Raw genomic sequence first — 17,125 nt, forward strand, 5'->3', positions numbered from 1 at the left:
TTTTCTCTAGTTTAAAAGGTACTGGGAAATACACTTTATCTGCTGTGAGACCTTGGACAGTCCCTACCAGTTAGAAGAGACAATTCTGGACTAAAGGCCTAACTCCATAGAAGGCAAAGTAAAACAGAAATCAAGAGGCATCTTTAAGAGTAATGGAAATTATTTCAACATAAGACTTTGGCAGTCAGACCTCATGCCTTCAGATGCATCTGAAGTGGATCATTATTATACAGATTTTTTTTTAAATGACCAGAATCACAAAAAAGTGGCAAGAGGCACTATAGCAGAGAATGACCTCTTGTACATCATCCAAGTGTGAGTCCCAGTGTAAGGTCTGGAACACATGTGGTGGTTCCAATTAGTGGCTTCAGTGAGCTGGACACTTCCCTCCTGACCAAGTTCTACAGCTCTAAGTAGCCTTAAACTGAGAGCAAGGGGAACAACAACTGCTTACGGATGCTCTCATGGCTGCCTTATTGTAGTTCATATTGTTTCCTTTCAAATTTTCTACATGCCGTTCATGGAACTTATTCAAGATTGGATGGAATCTTAGTCTCTCAAGAAATGAGGAATTGGGTAGAAGATATGGAGATTGGAATGATTAAAATTACTGATCATGCCCCTGTTTCAGCCTTTTTGCAAATAGGTCATTGTAATAGATCTTATAATTGGAAGCTTAATCCATGGTTAGTGGCCGATGAAGTAAGTAAGTGTAATATTAAAAATGCAATGGAAAGATATTTTGAGGAGAATAGGAAATCAGATACTTCATTAACAATAATATGGGAAGCAATGAAAGCCACTATTAGAGGTGTGTGTATACAGAATTTGGTGAGATTGAAGAAAGGTAAAGATAGGAAGATTAAAGATGTAGAAGAAGAAGTTAGAGTATTGGAGGAGAAATTTAGGAAATCTAAGAAGGAGGAGGATAAAGAACAAGTAGTTAGGAAAAGGGAAGAGTTGAATGTATTGGATGTTAATAGGACTACGTTAAAATTATGGTATAATAGACAGAAATATTATGAGTTCGAAGGGAAAGGAGGAAGAATTTTAGCAAATAAAATTAAGAATTTTCAGGTAAGAAAAAATATTAAGGCTATCAGAAATGATATAGGGTTTTTGGAAACTGAACCTAAAATGATACTGGAGAATTTTATAGACTTTTATAATAAATTGTATGCAAATAAAGGGATTAAAAATGATGATATAGAAAAATTCTGTGAGGGGTTGGAATTTTTAGAATTAAGGGAAGATAGTAGGAAAGAATTAGATAAGGATATAACAGAAGAAGTTAAGATGGCTATAGATTCTATGAATATGCAATCTGCACCTGGACTGGATGGTTTTAATGCGGTATTTTATAAGCATTTTAAGGATATATTGGTGCCTCATGTGACTGAATTGTTTCAAGGAATTTTGGATGGATCTCCTACACCGCCTACATGGTTGGAGTCGAGATTGGTGTTAATTCCAAAACCTGGGAAAGATCAGACTTTAAGGGATTCATATAGGCCAATTTCTATCACCAATATGGATTATCGAATATTTGCCAAGGTTATGGCAATGAGACTTAAAAAATGTATTACACAATTGATAGGGAAAGATCAATTTGGGTTTATGCCTCAAAAGTATTTAGTAGAGGCAGTTAGGAAGGTGATGGGTATGGTTTATTTAGCTAAAAATCAGGATTTGCCACTTAAGCTTTTGGCGTTGGATATTTATAAGGCCTTTGATTCTGTGGATTGGACGTACATGAAGATTGTATTTCAAAAGTAAGTAGCCTTAAACTGAGAACAAGGAGAGCAACAATTGCTTACGGATGCTCTCATGGCTGCCTTGTTGTAGTTCATATTGTTTCCTTTCAAATTTTCTACAGGCCGCTGTTGTTGTTTTTAAAAAAATCTAAATGTTGGTCTTCCTGCATTGGCCCTATATCAAAACAAAATGTCAGCAAGTCACACATAGAATTATAGACAAATAGAGTTGGAAAGGAACTCCAGGGTCATCTAGTCCAACCTCCTGCACAATGCAGGAAATTCACAAATACCTTCCCCTAAATTCACAGGATCTGTTTGATGTGTTCATCCACCTGATATTTGCTGTGGGTATTCAGTTGGTAGCACCTAGATACAGCACTTGGAAGCTGCATAAGGCATGTAGTGTACAGATAAGCCAGACGGGTTTGCTTTATTCCATTTTTTCTGCCAAAGGAGGTGGGGGAACCTGGGAAGTTCTTGGGATGGAGGTGATGTGCAAACAGAATGCTGCACAAAACCAATGTTGACTTCTCTTTCAAATCACATTTGCAGCTATTGGCCGAAGCTAGAGGTCTCCTTTTGGTGGTCCTTCCTTCCTTCCTTCCTTCCTTCCTTCCTTCCTTCCTTCCTTCCTTCCTTCCTTCCTTCCTTCCTTCCTTCCTTCCTTCCTTCCTTTAATCTGTTCTTGTAGCCCAAGGGCTTTGAACAGCTCACACTGATAGGCCAGGTAAATTAAAATCAACTAAATATCAACCCTCCCTTGCAAGTAGAAGGGGGTTCTTACATTGGCACATCTCCAAGACTACACAAGCCAAAGTCTGCAACATCTTGACCTTTTCTTTCCTCTGTTGTGAGATTGTTCCTTGTTTGCTCTGTTTAAACAGCCTCCCCATCCAGATGAGGCACAAGAGAACTCAGTGACTGGCCTACAACAGTTGTGTGGATTTTCTAGACCTACTTCACAGGAGAGTTCAAGTAACTTAGCCAAATCTTCCTAACAAACCGCCATCCTCCCCCTCTATTAAAAAATTGCCTTCTTCAGATTTTGTAGTTTGGGTTGGCTGAAGACACCCGCTTGTCCGTATCTCATGCTTGAAGAAAGATCTTCTCCCATGCACAGCTGTTCAAGGTGGCCTCTCACCTTCAGAATCCTTGGCCACCTACACATCAGTCTCTCTAAGCAAGTGGAAACAGCTGGGTTCCAAGCTGGTGCACAGACAGAGGGACTCCTCCGAGCCCTTGGGGAATGCACTCTCTGCCTTAGCCATCAGAACCTTCTCATCAGCCCAAACCCCAGACACCAGGGTAGCTGATCCAAAGGTCTTCTTTTGTAAACCAGGAGAATCTTGGGAGACCTGTGGAGACAGGAGAGAAATGCAAAGAATAAGACATGCCTAAGAAATCCAGCCACCTGTCTATGCCAGGATTCTGTACTCACAGTGTACAAGCATGGAATACTGCATTGGCTAGAGAAATCGGTGTTCTGTGGTTATACATAAACATTTCTTAAAGACAGCGGCTGCTATGAACTAGAACATTCACCACATTCTCCAGGATTCAGCTTAGGGAAAACAAGTTCTGCAAATTTACAGAAGCACTTGACTGTGCGCTAAACTAATTGGTTAGGAGCTGTTATCAAAATCCTTATCCAGACAAATCCCAGATATAAATACTTTGCAATTTTTTTCCTCTTAATGGTCTATTCCTTTCCAAGACTGAGCTCAGGAAAAGTTCATCTGTTGTGTCTGTTTGCAGCACAAGTTAGTTAGGCACTGACTGGCCAGTGACTATGCCATCATGATCATACCATCCTTAATTTTAAAATATTGTTCTAATTACCATCAATTTGTAAAAGGCATATATATCTGTAACTATATCTATATCTATATCTAGGCTTTTAAAAGATTTTATACAGCTATATATACATATATACAGATTTTATACAGCTATTACATACATATGTCAGTGCTGACAAATCACAGGCGACTTACGGTGACTCCTGACAAGGGGCTTTCAAGGCAAGTGAGAAACAGAGATGGTTGGCCATTGCCTTCTTCTACAGAGTCTTCCTTGGTGGTCGCCTACCCAAGTATGGACCCTGTTCAGTTTCTCAGTTTTGATGAAGTGGATATATCACACCACCTTCTCTCTGTTGTTGGAACCTGCCCTAACTACTGACCTCTCCCATAATATGCCCACACCTCCGTTTTCTAATTACCTTAGTGAAAGGTTTCTTTGGCTCCTCTGGTGAGACTGAAGAGGTCTGCTTCATGACATCCCACCACAGGACGCCTGGTTGACTGGCACTTCTTTTCACAGGACCTGAAAGAAAACCTGAGATGGTGAGGAAGGAAATCCAGGCAAATCACAAACCTTCAACCTAAATGTGAGCTTTGTCAGCTCCCCTGCCAATGGCCTTTTAAACTAAGAGGATGGCTCTCTGGCTGTGGCAAGGAACAGGAGCGCTCCCTAGCACAGTCAACCTGTCTGTTTTCATGGGTGTCTTCAGTGCTACAAGATGAGGTAATGAATTGTTCCAGACATAACTGATGAAGCGTAATATTATACAGTTGAAATACTTTCTGCTCCTTGAAATTCATTATTAGATATGTTTTTAATAGAATAATCTGACATCCACATGCCATCAAGCAATGTTCCCTCTAAGCTCCACAGTGTTGTGAGCAGAAATTCTACCCTGAGGGCAGCGCCAGCTCTAGGGCGCGTGGCACCCCAGGCAGGCTCCCTGCCCGCCCACCACCACTGTGGCCTCCCCTCCTGCCACTGTGGCCCCCGCCCCCCACCGCCACATTTTCCTATGACTCAAGGAAGCTTACGAATCTTACCCAAAATTATAATAGGGTTGTGGAAAAAATTGTCCCCCCTTCCTCCAGCTGCACTGTAACCTATTGTAGGCCACTATAGTTGATGGCCCCATAAACTATTATGGAGAATTTATTTGGGGGTATCTGGGGCTTGGGGGGGACTGTTTTTTGAGGGAGAGGCATGAAATCTGCCACATAGCTGCTGGTGCCTCTCCTCGAAAACCTCCCCAAGTTTTAAAAAGATTGGAGTAGGGGGTCCAATTCCATGGGCCTCAGAAGGAGATGTGAGCAGAGAACAGAAACCTGTTAGTAGCCCATTGAAAATATGTGTGCCAGTGCCCCCTAGTGCAGCTTAGAGGGAATTACGTCACCAAGTACCTGTTAGACAGCTTGCCAGAATCCCTATGATGACAGTGCTCAGGGTTCCCAAGGCACCATAGTATAGGTATGACATGGCATAGAAGTCATCTGCCATGGCTGGCCTGCAAAGGAAGTGACATCATAAAACACATAGGAAGTGCCGCAAGAAAAGTGTTCCTTAAATTATGTAATGCTGTTCTCATCAAAAGCCATAACGTGTGTTAACAACAATTAATTGTTATGCATACATCACCATCTTGTTATCAACCGGGTGCAGCATCTCCAGAGGATCAGAGTAGATCACTGTGGATTTTGGAATGGCTGCCATTATGAATGCTTCTATTTCTTTCTTTCCTCAGGAAATCTACCCACACCATTCTACCCACAACATTCGCGCTGCCTCCGCCTTCACCTAAAATCAATCTGTTTGGTAGTACATTTCTCTCCTCAGCCCAATTTATCTTCACTTATGGCTAAGACTGACTGGCCCAAGGTCACCCAGCAAAATTCTGTGCCTGAATGCCAGATTAAATCTGGGTCTATCAAATGTTAGTGCATTCCAACACTTCTAATCACTTCACCACTCTGGCACAACATACTTTTTGTTCCCAAGCATAACATCACAGTTCTCCTTTTCCAGGGCTTTTTTTGTAGAAGGAACTCCTTTGCATATTAGGCCACACACTCCTGATATAGCTAATCCTCCAAGGGCTTACAGTAAACCCTGTAATAGGAGCCCTGTAAACTCTTGGAGGATTGGCTACATAAGAGGGGTGTGGCCTAATATGCAAAGGAGTTCTTCCTACAAAAAAAGCCCTGCCATTTTCTATTTACCTCCCTCCCCATATTGGCTCCTTGTGGATCATCCTATCAGGACCCCCACTGTCTTTTCTTTTCTTGGCTCTGTTCATGCCACCTTATGACTGACAGACTACTAACAAAGATAATCAGCATTTATTTCAGGGATTTAAAGGCCTTCCACAAGCCTACCTTGTAATGCCTACCTTGTAATGTAAGTGGAATCATTATCCTCATATTGCAGATAGTGGAAAGATGAATGCCAGTTTGGATCAAGCTATATTGAGCCCAGTTCTATGCATGTTTACACAGAAATACATTTTGCTGCATTTAATGTGCTTTACTCCTAGGTAAATATGCAATGGACTGCAACCCCGGTATGTCTACGACTGATGCAAGATTCAGATTAATGAGTTATTTGCTCTTAGCTCACCATTCTAAATCTGAAAGGTTTCACACTGTGATTTATCTATCTATTTTACAAAATTTATATCCTGCCTTTTGGGCCCCAGAAGGGCCACTGAGGCAGTTAACTAATTGCAACATATGTAATAAAATCACATTTTAAACCTATTTAAAACAACAAGAACAGCAAAACACACAAATAAAACAGCTAAAAACAGCTAAAAGACATTAAAACAACCATTTAGCAACTGGCCAGGAAAGAGATCACTAATACACCAATCCTTCTTTCACTTTCCTGGAGTTCCCGGACCTTTGTGGCTTCCTTGCTGTTGCTTAGAATTCACACTGGTAGTAATGCCAGCCTCCAAGTGGAACCTGGGGATCCCCCAGAATTATAGCTCATCTCCTAAGTACAGAGATCAGTTCCTCTAGAGAAAATGGATGCTTTGGAGGGTGTACTCTGCAGCATTGTACCCCACTGGGGTCCCTGTCTTCCCAAGGCTTGTTCCCCAAATATCTAGCAGTTTCCCGAATCTGGCAACCCTACCCCCCCCCTGCCACCCCCTATTGTAACCTGGCAGCCCTATTTGGCGCCTCCACATATGGACAATTGTCTTGCGCTGTCTGTGTCCAGTGCGGACACCAACCTACTTACGGTACTGATTTACTGAATATTCCGATGGTGGTGGTTGTGGTCCCCCACACACACACCCACATACCAGTGACAGTATTCCAAGCTCTATTCACCTAATCCACTCACGACAGGAACAGAGTAGATTTTTAAAGACTACTGTCAACTTTGCCACATTTCAGTCATCTTGGAAGAAATCTCCTTTCCCTGCCACAATGGCAAGTGCATCAAGATAGGTGGGCCAGAGGTAAGTGACAAGAACTATCAGAAGAAAAAGCAGGAGAAGGAGATTGGATTCATACCCCACCCTTCACTATCTGAAGGAGTCTCAAAGCGGCTTACAATCTCCTTTCCCTTCCCACAACAGACACCCTGAGAGGTAAGTGGAGCTGAGAGAACTCTGACAGAAACTGCTCTTGAGAGGAACAGCTCGGTGAGAACTTGTGACTGACTCAAGATCACATCAGCAAGTGCATATGGAGGAGTGGGGAATCAAACCCGGTTCTTCCAGATAAGAGGCTGCACACTTAACCACTACACCAAGTTGGCTCTCCACCAAACCGTCTCTAAAGGTGTTCATTATGTAGAAACAGGGCTTTTTTTTGAGCAGGAACGCACAGGAACGCAGTTCCGGCTGGCTTGGCGCCAAGGGGTGTTGCCTAATATGCAAATAAATTCCTGCTGAGCTTTTACTACAAAAAGCCCTGTATGAAACAATGGTGATGTCAGGGAGTGTGGCCTAATATGCAAATTAGTTCCTGCTGAGCTTTTTCTACTAAAAAAGCCCTGTGTAGAAATAGAAGGTTCTTAACTTACAAGGTATCAGACTGACTAAATAAGAGTAGGAAAGTTCTTATTCTACTGAAGCTAAGAATTCAGAGATACCAGAATACAAATATGGAATTTGGGCTTGGCAAAAAGGTCCTATAAGTCTCTGCTGATTTTCAGTATAGACTCTGAGTTCCCAGTCAGTCATCTGAAGCCCCATCAAACCAGGAAATCTGGCTAGGACTCTGAACAAGGATCCATTCTTAACCCTTCATTCTCAGGTGAACATTCAGACATGGAGGCAAGCTGAAATACGTTGCCTCTTTGCCTTTTTCTTCCAAGAAAGTGATTTCAGAAGGCCCAAAGGATGATTTTACATATGGGATCATAAAGGTACAGCCAAGACAAAACAAATCAACCACATCAGCTGCTTTTTGATCCCTACAAATGTTGCCATTTTATTACCATTACCTTTTAATAACAACTGAAAGAAATATAATTCTCTTTGCTCACTTCCATCTCTCCTTCCCCGTACCTTACCTTTCCAAGGTTTCTGAGATGTTTAGTGGGAGCAGAGGCCCAAACACGATGGTGCCATTCAGTCCCTCAGAAGCATTGTAGAGTGGACAAAAATCTCCATAGGATGGGAGAACACCCATAGTGGCAGGACTTGGTGGGTAGATGGTGCCCCCTACAGCAACCCAGAAGGAGATCACAAAGCCAACCCCTAGACCAAAGAAAACACCCTAGAAGGACAAAAAAAAAAAATTCACAGATCGTTAGAGCAGGGGTACTCAACCTTTTAGAGCCTGTGGGCATCTTTGGAATTCTGAGACAGCATGGTGGCACAGCCACAAAATGGCTGCCACAAGAAGTTGTTCCAGTCACAAAATGGTGCTGCAGCTTACTTTCAAACAGTGAAAATCTTTGTGCCATGGTGGCAGCCAATGCTAAAGCAATATTTTTAAAGGTCTGCACAGCCAATCAAATCTTCAGTGGCCAGTCAGAATCCTTACTGGGGAAAAGCCCCATCTGGCTCTGTCCACTTTCTCAAAATCCTTGGCAGGTGTCAGAAAAGATGTCAGACGGTACCATAGCACCCATTGGCATCATGTTGGAAACTCATGAATTAGAGAGTACTGCTTTTTGTGTGAGTTTAGGCGCTGATGCCTAAAATAATAATAATAATATTTTATTTTTATATCCCGCCCTCCCCGCCAGGCAGGCTCAGGGCGGCTAACAGACATGGGAGTCCCATGATACACATAAACAGCATAACAGACATGGGAGTCCCATGATTCACATAAAACAACATAACAGTTTAAATCAGTTACAAATAAGTTATTTAAAATAGATAAAACATATAAAATAGGTGCTAAAATGTTGTAATCCTGATATACATAAGATGGCTAAGTGTCTGCTCGTTAGTTAATCAGGTTCTGTCTCGAATGCCAACTGAAAAAGAAATGTTTTGCAAGCCCTGCGGAATTGGTTCAGGTCCCGCAGGGCTCGCACCATCTCTGGAAGGTCGTTCCACCAACGAGGGGCTATCACCGAGAAGGCCTGCTCCCTAGTAGCCCTCAACCTAGCTTCTCTTGGCCCAGGGATTGTTAGTAAGTTCTGGGAACCAGACCTCAGTGCTCTCCGGGGTACATATGGGGAGAGGCGGTCCTTTAGGTAGGCAGGTCCTCGGCCATATAGGGCTTTAAAGGTGATAACCAGCACCTTATAGCGAACACGGTAGACAACCGGCAGCCAATGCAGATTCCGCAGCCCAGGCCGTGCAGGCTCCCACCGTGGTAGTCCCTCCAACAGCCTGGCCGCCGCGTTCTGGACTACCTGGAGTCTCCGTGTTCGGTACAAGGGCAGCCCCATGTAGAGGGCATTGCAGTAGTCTAACCTCGAAGTGACCGTTGCGTGGATCACAGTTGCTAGGTCGGTGCGCTCCAAGAAGGGAGCCAACTGCCTCGCCCTCTTAAGATGGAAGAAGGCGGATCTCGCAGTGGCAGCTACCTGGGCCTCCATTGATAGGGAGGACTCCAGTAGCACTCCCAGGCTCTTGACTTTGCGCACCGGTACCAGTGGCGCACCGTCAAAGGCCGGTAAAGTAATCTCCCCTCCCGGTCCGCCGCGGCCCACGCAAAGGACCTCAGTCTTCGCCGGATTCAACTTCAGCCCGCTCAGCCTGAGCCAGTCAGCCACGGCTTGTAGTGCCCGGTCCAAATTTGCAGGGACATCACCAGCCCGGTCACCCATCAATAGATAGAGCTGGGTGTCATCTGCATTTTGATGGCAACCCAGCCCATACCTCCGTGCAATCTGGGCAAGGGGGCGCATAAAGATGTTAAACAGCATCGGGGAGAGGACTGCTCCCTGAGGCACTCCACAATGAAGTGGGTACCTCTGAGACAGTTCCCCCCCAATTGCCATCCTTTGTCCCCGACCCTCAAGAAAGGAGGAGAGCCACTGTAAGGCTAGCCCCCGAATTCCTGCGTAAAATAACTTTACAAAAGGCACCAGATATTAGGGTTGCCAATCCCCAGGTGGGGGCAGGGGATCCCCCAGTTTGGAGGCTCTCCCCCCTGCTTCAGAGTCATTAGAAAGGGGGGGACATCTGCCACACACTCTATTATTCCCTATAGAGACCAATTCCCATAGGGTATAATGGAGGATTGATCCACGGGTATCTGGAGCTGGGGGGGGAGCTGTTTTTTGAGATAGAGGCACCAAATTTGCAGCACAGCATCTGATGCCTCTCCTCAAAATACTTTCCACATTTTAAAATGAGCCCCCAAAAAAGGTGCCCCTATCCTCCATTATTTCCTATGGAGGGAAGGCATTTAAAAGCCAGAACTCCCTTTGGAGTTCAATTATGCTTGTCACAACCTTGTTCTTGGCTCCACCCCCAAAGTTCCCAGATATTTCGTGAATTGGACCTGGCAACCCTACCAGATATTGACGTCTGAGTCAGGTTGCTATGGGTAAAGAGAGGCCCCCAAGCCTCTCCACAATGCAGCATCCTCTTTCCCATATCTTTTTGTTGGACAATGTACAAGAGCAGTCAACAACACACTAAAGCAACCTTCCCTTGTAGGAACTTACCACTGTGTTGCAAGATGGTATAAACATCCCCAAGACAAACGCTCCCAGAAGAGGGCCGCTAATAACTCCCATGACAGTGAAGGAACCCTGCAAAGCAAGAGAAAACAAGGCTGTCCTCTAAGGTTGCCAACTCTGGGCTGGGAAATTCCTGGAGATTTGAGGGGTGGAGCCTGAGGAGGGGGAGAAACCTCAATGAGGTAGAATGCCATAGAGTGTACCCTCCAAAGCAGCCATTTTCTCCAGGGGAACTGTCATCTAAAAATCAGGTGAAATTCAGGGAGGTCTCCAGGCCCTACCTAGATATTGGCTAACATACTGTCACCTAAACAGTCAAGAATGAGAAATAAAGGGAAACTAGGATGGGTCCGTTTGATTTGAGCCAGACTGCACTGGATTTCTTGTAGCCTGATAAATCTACAGATAAAGTCAGCGTTGGATGAATTCCGTGGAGGAGAAAAGGGTCACCAAAGGATCCAGCAAGATGAATATTCTCCCTCCTGTGAGAGGCTAAAGAGTTTAGGAGTTTTTTAAGCTTAGGGGAAGAAGACACTCAGGGAGGGACAGGGCAGAGGTATATAAAGCGATGCATGTGGAAAGAGTAGAGATTTTTTTTCCCACTCCTTCCTGTGTCATAACACTAGAATACAGGATAACACAATGACAGGAAAAACAAAAGGGAGGGTTTTTTTATGCAGTGCATAATTGTGTTTATAGGATTTCCTGCCACATGATGCATTGATGGCCACTGTCTCAAAAGGAAAAAACGGAACTTTAAAGGGTCTTGTATGTGACCAGAGCAAAATAATGTGTTCAAAAAGATAAGGCTACAATGTTGCGCCATTTTCTGCCTTTGAATGGATAATAATTACCTGTAGCACTCCACCTCCCAGTAACGAGGACAGCGCTGCAACAGTGATGCATGATGTACCATAGATCAGGGCTAGAAATATACACAATATTCTCTGTCAAAATGTATACAAAGCTGGGACTTTTTTTCATTTAAAGAAGTCTTCACACTCTCTCCTATCCCCATGTCACCAGTACAGCGGTGAGAATAAACCCAGGGAAACTGCATCTTTACCATTCTTGTAATCTCAAAGCTGGCACAGAAAATTCTTTCCCGTGATTATGCATGAGCTCATAAGTAGCCCTTTCTGTTTTGACGCACAGACCCTTGGAGACATCTCACGGCTAAGAACCCCGTCCCTAAATCCTCTTAATCAAGTCAGTCCGCTCAGATGACTCCCAGCAATCTGCTGATTGGTCCCATCCTCTATACATTTTGCCACTCCTCTTTCATCTAAGCTACCACTCAGAAGCTAGTTGTTTCACACTCCGCTGTAGCGTCACAGCTTTTTATCCTACCCTTAACAGCATGCTGGTCTACATTGTCTGCTGATGGAAAAGGTAGGATACAGGAAGAAGAGCTGTGAAGTATGCAGTACTTCTAACATCCACAAGGGACCACCTGGTGGACAGGGTGTCTTATGCAGATCTCTCCAAACAGCAATTGCAATACCAGCCAGTACCAGCAAGTGGCACCAAATCCATGGTTCACTTGCACAGCCAATGATACACCAAGTGGGTGGGTGCAAATCTGGATGTGCATTTGATCTGTCCATGGCACTGCAAATATACCCACATCACCTGGGATAAAAGGTTCCTCTACAAGTTCAGCACCCTTCTGGTAGTGTGCAAATGTTATTCTGCAACCTTTCATATTGCATCTCTGCTGATAGACAGCCAAAGGATACTCTCAGACCTCCCGAAACCCTGAGCCATTCCCACCAGAAAAGCTAATCCTTGCACTCCCGTCTTCACTCACAGAGTCCTTTGGAGATGAGAGTGAGTTTCCGCGGTGCTAAGTTTGGCATAGAAGGCTTGATGAGGTCTTCCACGGTAACAGCAGCCATGGCATTGATGCTGGTCGAAGCCGTGCTGCAGGAGCGAAATCAGGCATGACAATCGTCATTTATACATTAAGTGCCATTTTGACACTATTTTTCACACACACACGCAAAACGCCAAATCAGGCCTTTTTTGGAAGCAGGAACTCCTTTGCATATTAGGCCACACACCCCTAATGTAGCCAATCCTCCTGGAGCTTACAGTAGGTCCTGTACTAAAAGCCCTGTAAGCTCTTGGAGGATTGGCTACATCAAGAGGGTGTGGCCTAATATGCAAAGGAGTTCCTGCTACAAAAAAGGCCCTGGGCATGACAATTGTCATTTATACATTAAGTGCCATTTGGCACCATTTCACGCACAGAGAAAATGCCAAACATCAAATTTTGTTAGCGGTGGTGAAAAGTATTGTCTAGTCACAGCTGACTTGCAGTTACCCAGTAGGGTTTTCCCGCAAGAGGCAAACTGAAGTGGATTGCCATTGCCTGCCTCTGTGTAGCAACCCTGGACTTCAATCAAGATCAAGCAAGCTTTGCCCTTCTGCTCCACTGGAGTTTTCTGTCCTACCTGAGCTCACTTTAGGACACCTGCATTACGGTTTGATAAGTATGCTTCCCTGTCAAACTCCCCACCTGACACTGTCCCTGGAGCAAGTTACACCTGGCCCATGCCAGACACTTGGAGCCAGACGTGAGAGCTCCTTGGGGCTCACCCCCTCCCCACCTCACTGGGTAAGTGGAAAATTATAATAGAAGCCATGACTCAGGTGATAGAGCATCTGTTTGGTATGCAGAAGGTCCCAGGTTCAATCCCAGGCATCTCAAGTAAGAATCAAATCTTTGACAATGGGGAAGATCTCAGCCTGAGACTCTGGAGAGATGCTGTTAGTCTCCATAGACAATACGGACCTTGATGGGCCAACAGTCTGATTCAGTATTAAGCAGCTTCATGATTTCCTTGGTGGTCTCCCATCCAAGTGCTAACAAGGGCTGACCCTACTTAATTTTGGAGATCTGATAAGATCTGGCTAGCCTGGGCCATCAGGTTGTTAGTATGGTCGGGGGGGTGGGGGTGGGATGCTTATCCTGAGCATGAGAACTGGGAAAAACATGGCACCAAAAGTATGGTCCATGAAGGTCAGTACTATCTAGTAGCTGTCCAGGGTCTCCAGTAGATAGAGGTCTTTCACATCTAGGGTTGCCAAGTCCAATTCAAGAAATATCTGGGGACTTTGGGGGTGGAGCCAGGAGACTTTGGGGGTGGAGCCAGGAGACATTAGGGGTGGAGCCAAGATCAAGGCTGTGACGACCCTGAAGGGGGGGAGGGCCTCCAAACCAGGGGATCCCCTGCCCCCACCTGGGGATTGGCAACCCTACCGGCCAGCAGGGAAGGCGAGGAGGCAGCCAGGCCAATCTTTCCCAATCTCCTCGCCTCAAACAGCGGCCCCCAACACATTCGATTCCCTCCCTCGCAAGGGGCGTTGCCAAGCAACCCCCTGAGGAGGGCAGGTGAAGAGGGGAGGAGTTGAGGCGTACCAGGGCGGAGAGGAGGGGTCGCTGCTGCTCTCTCGGGTTTACCCTGGCTCTGAGGGCTGGTGACTGGGCAGCTTGGCTCTGGGGGTGGTGGGTGGCGGCGGCGCGACGTCTCCCCTTCTTCTTCCGGGCCTCCCCGCTGGCTCAAGCCTCGGTTTAGCGAAGGCGGCGGCGATTCCACTACTGCTGCGCACGCACACCACGACGACAGCAGCCTCCTCCTTTTTCTTCCCCCTCCTTTTGCCTTTCTCAACACCGCCCCTCCCCTTCCTTCTGCCTCTTCCTCCTCCCGCCACGGCTCAGTTCAGCGCCGCCGCCTCCTTCTCCGGCGGAGAAGCGAAGCGCGTCCCCCTTGCTCCTCAGGGTCCTAGAAGGACCCAGATTCGGGGCTCGCCACGCTTCTCCATAGCTGCTCCTCAGGCTGAGCCCATCTCGGAGGAGCAGCTACGGAGAAGAGGCGGCAGCAGCGCAGCGGCGTCGCCCGCTCCTTGGCGCCGTTTCCCACCCTTCCCCCGCTTCCATTTGGGGGGGGCGGGGGAAGAGGCTGGAAAAACTGGGGTCCCCCGCCAGAGCGGGAGGGTTGGGACCCCTATTCACATCACCTGCAACAATTCTTATACCGGAGTATTGGGGATTGAACCTTGGACTTTCTACATGCCAAGCAGATGCTCTACCACTGAGCCACAGTCCATCTACTTCCTTTCCCTTATTAATCTTTACTCTTACTTACCTCAGAGTCCCACTGTATGCACAGGCCAGGAAAAGGCCAGGAACACCGGGATATTTCTCAAAGATATCCAAGACCAGATAAGGCATGTACTGAAAGAGAAAACAAGTGCATTTTAGAGAAAGGCCAAGATAATTTAATTTAATTTAATATTTAGATTTACACCCTGCCCTATCCCGCAAGCAGGCTCAGGGCAGCTCACAACAATAAAACAACAGAGTTAAAACAATACCATAAAAGCAGACATTACAAAACAGGAGCAGCCCAGTAAACAGTCTTAAAGACATAGGCAGTAAATAGCATGCGACTGATGGCTAGTAGCATAACATAACACCATAATGGTGAAATGCTGGGGGAAGCGATGACTTTCAGAGGATGCTCGCTGGATTAATTAAAAGCCTGGCTTACAGGCCCTGTGAAACCTTGATAAGTCCCGCAGGGCCTGGATCTCCAGTGGGAGCTCATTCCACCAGGTAGGGGCCCAGACCGAAAAGGTCCTGGCTCTCATTGGACCCAGCCAGGCATCCTTAGGACTAGGGACTATGAGAAGATGTTGAGCGGCAGACCTCAGAGCCTGGAGGGGGGTTCATATGGGAAGAGGCAGTCCCGAAGATATGCAGGTCCTTGGCCATAAAGGGCCTTAAAGGTAAACCAAAAAAAACACAAAAGGAGTGTGGTAGTCAGTGTTCCCTCTAAGCTGAGTTAGTGTGAGCTAGCTCACAGATTTTTAGCCTCCAGCTCACACATTTTTGTCTTGGCTCAGGAAAGATGACCCCAGAGCACACTAATTCATGCAGTAGCTCACAACTTTAATGCCAGTAGCTCACAAAGTAGAATTTTTGCTCACAAGACTCTGCAGCTTAGAGGGAACGTTGGTGGTGGTCCTAGAGGAGTCATGTGGACAAGGTAACCAGCAGCACTATGCCAGCATACAATACTACTTGGAATTTGTGAGAGCCTAGCAAAAGTGTTGGAACAAAGCCAGGATCCACTTGCATAATCGGGCTTCACATCAATGGATATTTCGCATCTATTGTGCTACAGCAGCTATACACAAATGGATTCTGCGGTGTGAACAAACCAATCCAGTCGCAAACGGTTGCTGTAGCGTAACAACGGTATTGAACAATGCCAAACGTTGAGCGGAGGCACCCCTGGTTTGTTCCATAGTATTGGATCTTGCCAGGTGCACTTCTGGATGTTGGACTAATGTCCGCACATCTGGAGTTGCAAGGCTAGGTTCGTTTTTCCAGGGGCCAGCTGCAAAGAACTGATCTTGAAACATATGATGACATCTATCATACTACTCTGCTCAGCCTCCCTCCCACTTCTGCAGCTCTGCTGCCACTCTGGTAGAAGAGCAATTTAAGTTGGAGGGAAGCTCTTTTGCCTTCAAACTTTGCTGAGCGCACTGGCAGGATACAGGCTGATGATTTCCCCATACTGCATTGCAGGCCCTTCTCTGCAGTACAGGAAAAGGCCTCCTTTTCTTCCTTTTCTCTTTCAGCAGTCTCTTTGGATGCCCAGAAAATCCTGCCCCTATCTCAAGCATGTTAAATCAACCCAGAGAGTACCTGATCGGGTGCAGAGATGTGCCCAGCCAAGAGAGGGTCGCAGTCTTTGTAGAGAGCAAACATCACAATGCCACAGGCCACAGCGCTGGAGACTATGAAGAAGAGGCCCACTTGATTGACCAGGAGAGATCTGGAGGCGGGGAGGGAAAGGCAAAGAGAAGCAGAACAGAAAGGGAGGAGAAATTAATGCAAGGAAAGAAAATATTTTCATCTTAGTATTCACAGGATGTTTCCAAGAGGCCTTAAAATCAAACCTGAAACACACATGTGTACACACACACACTTCAACACCCTATCTAATGAAGAGTATCAGAGATCTCAAAAGCTTGCATGCTGTTTTGCATTATTTTGGTTGCTCTTAAAAGGCATTAACGTGACTTTTGGTTTGGGGTTTTGTCGTGGACCAATATAGCTCTCTGGGACCTCAAAAAAATATTGAATGTCTTAGAAATAAAAGGGCACTTAGAACGCAGGAGCGTTAACTCTATAATGCTAGGAAAAGTCAAAGGCAGCAAGAAAAGAGGTGTAGCAGATGCAGCCCACCAAGCTATTTTCCATCTGTCATAGGAATGTGAGAGTCATGTTTTCCAGGGTGATGTGACAGAGCTCTTTGAACTCTCCCCAGCTGCAATTGAGTAGATTGAAAATTTAGATATTATCAGGCCTTTTTTTGGTAGCAAAAGCCCAGCAGGAACTCATTTGCATATTAGGCCACACACCCCCAACATCACCATTGTTTAATGCA

At 45.7% G+C, this 17,125-nt stretch overlaps 1 protein-coding gene across 1 annotated transcript in view; it reads right to left on the reverse strand.

The window, feature by feature from the left end:
• Positions 1-2,799: 2,799 nt before the first annotated feature.
• SLC5A5 (solute carrier family 5 member 5) overlaps positions 2,800-17,125 on the reverse strand; it is a 33,017-nt gene continuing 18,691 nt past the window's right edge. Inside the window, exons 7-15 of the mRNA XM_060233370.1 lie at positions 16,381-16,510; positions 14,810-14,898; positions 12,469-12,581; positions 11,513-11,583; positions 10,644-10,730; positions 8,082-8,287; positions 4,958-5,061; positions 3,976-4,079; positions 2,800-3,112 (exon numbers count right to left, since the gene is read on the reverse strand). Of these exons, the coding sequence (XP_060089353.1) occupies positions 2,918-3,112; positions 3,976-4,079; positions 4,958-5,061; positions 8,082-8,287; positions 10,644-10,730; positions 11,513-11,583; positions 12,469-12,581; positions 14,810-14,898; positions 16,381-16,510 (1,099 nt within the window). The 3' untranslated portion in view covers positions 2,800-2,917. The remainder of the gene's footprint in view (positions 3,113-3,975; positions 4,080-4,957; positions 5,062-8,081; positions 8,288-10,643; positions 10,731-11,512; positions 11,584-12,468; positions 12,582-14,809; positions 14,899-16,380; positions 16,511-17,125) is intronic.

Source organism: Heteronotia binoei, chromosome 2 (assembly GCF_032191835.1).
Source record: "Heteronotia binoei isolate CCM8104 ecotype False Entrance Well chromosome 2, APGP_CSIRO_Hbin_v1, whole genome shotgun sequence".
In the NCBI taxonomy this organism is placed as follows: Eukaryota; Metazoa; Chordata; class Lepidosauria; order Squamata; family Gekkonidae; genus Heteronotia; species Heteronotia binoei.